We start from the raw sequence: 3,875 nt of genomic DNA on the forward strand, positions 1-3,875 counted from the left end.
TTTGAAATACCTTTGTGTGAACCTAAAACCAATCGATGTTAGTGAGGCTAAGTTTGCCACCTTATTCTTTTGATATTTATTTTCCTCCTTGAGCTTCTCCATTTCTTCCTTCATTCTTTTTAACTCTATGTCTATCTCAACCAATCTATTCACTTGTTGTCCATACATTGCCTCCCGAGAAGAATAGTTGTGTTTAAGTTATTGCCTCAAATTATGAACCTTACTTACATGTTGAGAATTCAAATGATTACAATACCCCAACAAACCATCTTTTCTATCTCCAATAAATTTGAAATTGTCATGAAGAGTCCAAAATATGGGTGGTTAACTTGTTAATGGATCTATTGAATATAGGCCTCCATTTACCCACATATCAATGTACTTCTCGCCTTCATCTCTCAATCACCAACTTCAACTTCATTGGTTGCAAATAACATTAATGTTCTTTCCTCTCCATATGGAGTTATTTTCTCAATATAAATATGATCTCTCTTTTTCATTTGAGCTTTATCCATGTTTCTCCAAAGCAAAAGAGTGAAAGACCTACAACATTGAAACACTTTTTAAGCCATGCAAGTGCAAATGCAAATAGAAATTACTTTAGCATTCTAATTATCTCGACAAATTCCTTATTTCATCTATAGTATGTAAAAGCGTTTGCCAATATAACATAAGAATACACGAAAAGTAGAAGAGAAATAACAAGAAGAAAACAAACTATTGTCATAATGAGAAAACTTATTACTTCGTTACAATTAGCATTTCAATTACCTTCACAAGTTTCTTACTTCTTTCGATTCTATTGACTTGGCAAGCTCATTCCAACAGAGTATGGAAATACAAAAAATGAGTAAGAGTGATAGTAAGGATGAAGGTATACCATCAAATTTCCATGCAATTGTTACAACTACCACAAGGCAGTGCTAGCATTTATTAGGATAAGGTTTTCATTTACTTTTCCACTCATCTCCATTTGGTGATGTAACATTTACATTTTGACCTAATATACATCATTGACGTATGATAAGCCAACCAATAAAAGTAGCTAAAAACTCATATGTGCACCTTCGATACTTAATTAATTCATATAGATAGAAATCTCATGGGTGATGGGTCCTAAATTTAAGAGTCATTACTAATAATTACATGCACAACTAAGATAACCTTTGGTAGAGCAAAGCTCAATAGTGGGGAATTAGGAAGATGTGACAATTTTGAGGTTTACTCCTAAGGTTGCATGGATTACGACAATGTCAATGTGTTGTATAAGTTGCTAACTTCTCCAATGATGCTAATGTTAATGCCTTTGATTAAATGCAGTTCAAGAGATGAATTGCTCTCACTTTGGAATACATGGAGTTACCTATGCACCCTTTGGGTGAGAGATCGCTATTGCGTGGCAAATTCATATGTCACTCTCTCAGGTGGAAGCAAGTTCGGGATCAGATTCAAGGTTGGACATGTGTTCCTGCTTGAGGGTAATGAAAGCATCAATATGGCCTTTGCCCAAGGGGGAGGGGAGGAAAATTAGGAACCCATCAAATGCACAAAGGGGTACCCTCACAAGAGAAGGCTTCCCCCACCCAAAGTCAAGCTCGTAGAAAGGGAACCTCGACCAGCTGGTGACGGTAAGATCGGTGAAAGGGTTCAAAGAGGCAGGAAAAATGCTACTAGGGGAGCGTTGCCTCTCGATCCACTCTAGGGCAGACCTCATGTACTCATCGGAAACCGTAGCTATGGCTTCCTTCACCATCCCTGCAGCACGCGGGAGGGGGTTCGCGACCAGGTCCCCAGCGCGCGAGACAATGCAGGCATAGAAGGTCGCATTGCCGAAGTAGCCTTCGTCGAGTGGTGGATCGAACCTCCGCCGGCCATCCACTGAGAGGCCCAGCCGGACCTCCTGTGCCGGGTCGAGGCCTCTGGCTCGAGTGATGGACCGCCATAGGTGGGCTGCTAGGGTTTCGAAGGTCGTGAAATGCTGGTGCTGCGCGGAGGAGGAGGCGCTGCAGCCCTCGCTGGCCTTGGCTTTGAGCAGGGAGATGCTGCCCGGGGTAAAGGAGAAGACCCTGGACCTCATGGCGGGCCAAGAAGCGGGCAAGGCGGGCATGGTGGTCCGATACTCGGGACGATGGTCAAGAGGGGGGGGAGGGCTGTTGTGCTTCCTAACCAGAAGGCGACCGCGATCCAAAGAAGGAGAGAGGGAGATGCCCTTCCCGAGAGCCACTTCGCTCCAAGATTGCATGAAGTGAGCCAGAGACATCCCGTCGCAGAGGTTGTGGTGCACCCGAATCCCCACGCACACGCCGCCACCTTTGAAGTGAGTAACCTACATTTTCATGCACAGCCTTCCAGTTTCACACCCTACACTTCTCAGTTTAAATGGAACTTCTTAAAATGCCATTCGCAAACTACATGCCTGGACAGTGAGCAGGGGGACGCGGGTGATGGACTGTTGAGAAGGAGGCGGGTCGGCCGCAAGGGGATCCATCTCGGGAGAGGGCTGGGAGGAGAAGCTGCTTATGCAGCCGCGGATGCTGCAGTCCGCCATAGCCACGCAGAAGACGGCGCCCTGCCTGGCGCACTCCACGTCCAGGCCCCCGTCCTCTCCCCGCTCAACGTAGCGCCCGGCGCACGGATAGAACACGCCCAGCGCCTCTTCCAGAGACCGCCTAAGCACCCCCTCGGCCTCCTCAGGTCCGACCTTCTCGAAGAAGAAAAGCACCGGTGTGTACATGCGGGGCATGACCTGGTCATTGTTGGACAGCTCTATCACTCTCGACGCTTCAGCAGCTGCTGCTGCTGCCGAAGCAGCTGGATAGATAGTCTCTGTACTCTTCCGTTCGATCAACATCTCTCTCGCGCTCTCTCTCTCTCTCTCTCTCTCTCTCTCTCACGCACGGTAAAGAAAGCTTATCTTTCGGGCGAACGTTAGAAGACCCCCTTCGTATGAATTGCCCTATTCAGTTACTCTTTCCTTCCTCCCTAAGGGCGCGGGCTCGGCGCGCCGGGTTATTAACACTACCCAGACGGCTGGGGCAGCATGCAATCCGTCCTCTATTGCGTTTACACATTAACCCGCAGGAAATTTCTTATAACAGGAGCGATGGCCTAGTGGTATACAGGCTTTGATACACGCTTATTGGCGGAGGTTCACTTGCTGTCAGATCTGACATATTGTTTTAATGTATATAATTAGTTGGGCATGGACGATTTGATGGGGGAGATGCATTGCCCGATAGTATCCAACATCCATGAATCTCGCAATTTGTAAAAACGTGACATTTTATTAGCATACTTTTTTTTTTGCAGAAATGTCTGTCCACATCGTAGTGTATAATCGACCCAAGGGGTGGTTACACAGCTTCGGATGGTTAGGGCTGTGTGCAATTTGTCCACTTATCTACTTACTTACTAAATTGCCCCATATGTTTCACGAAAAGAGGGTTGGCCCATTAGTATTGTAATTGTAGTGAGTGGGGATTGCCAAAGGTTCAAATCTAGTCAATCATTCGATTCACTTTTTGAATAAATGTGTTGTGTTCTTGTGCATTGGGCACGCCCAAATTTCAAGACGGGGAAGATCCCTTGCTCGGAAGTGTCCACCATCCGCAAAAATTGGATCCAATTATCTTTTGACACGTAATGCAATGGACACCTCTTTTTCCACGTCCTGTCCATCCATAGCTTGGTGTGTAACTGGCCTAAGTAAATGTGCTTCTTTCTCCAAAGAAGGATGTGTCTCAACATTAAACAAAGGCTTTCCCATCATCAATTAAAAATATATGAGATTTGTATTGCATCTACAGCTATACTACTTTATTATTTGAGCTACAGGTTTGGGAAGTGCTAAAGCAACAAGTCGCTCTCGAACCTCG

General features: G+C 45.5%; 1 protein-coding gene across 1 annotated transcript; it reads right to left on the reverse strand.

Annotated features, from left to right (window-relative positions):
* Nucleotides 1-887: 887 nt before the first annotated feature.
* LOC148019631 (shikimate O-hydroxycinnamoyltransferase-like) lies at nt 888-3,085 on the reverse strand. The gene is made up of 2 exons (XM_087699736.1): nt 2,417-3,085; nt 888-2,326 (listed from the first exon to the last, which is right to left on the reverse strand). Exons 1-2 carry the CDS (start codon nt 2,849-2,851, stop codon nt 1,421-1,423), a joined length of 1,341 nt encoding a protein of 446 aa, XP_087555862.1. The 5' UTR covers nt 2,852-3,085; the 3' UTR covers nt 888-1,420.
* Nucleotides 3,086-3,875: the final 790 nt, after the last annotated feature.

Source organism: Lygodium microphyllum, chromosome 19 (assembly GCF_053477565.2).
Source record: "Lygodium microphyllum isolate KBCC chromosome 19, Lygodium_microphyllum_v1.1.10, whole genome shotgun sequence".
Lineage (NCBI taxonomy): Eukaryota > Viridiplantae > Streptophyta > Polypodiopsida > Schizaeales > Lygodiaceae > Lygodium > Lygodium microphyllum.

Bases quoted from the DNA above. Each gene is read 5' to 3' on its own strand.
- LOC148019631 (XM_087699736.1), bottom strand. From the start codon at position 2,851: ATGTTGATCGAACGGAAGAGTACAGAGACTATCTATCCAGCTGCTTCG. The intron at 2,327-2,416 runs GCATGTAGTTTG...ATGAAAATGTAG, and splicing joins TCCCCCTGCTCACTGTCCAG to GTTACTCACTTCAAAGGTGG.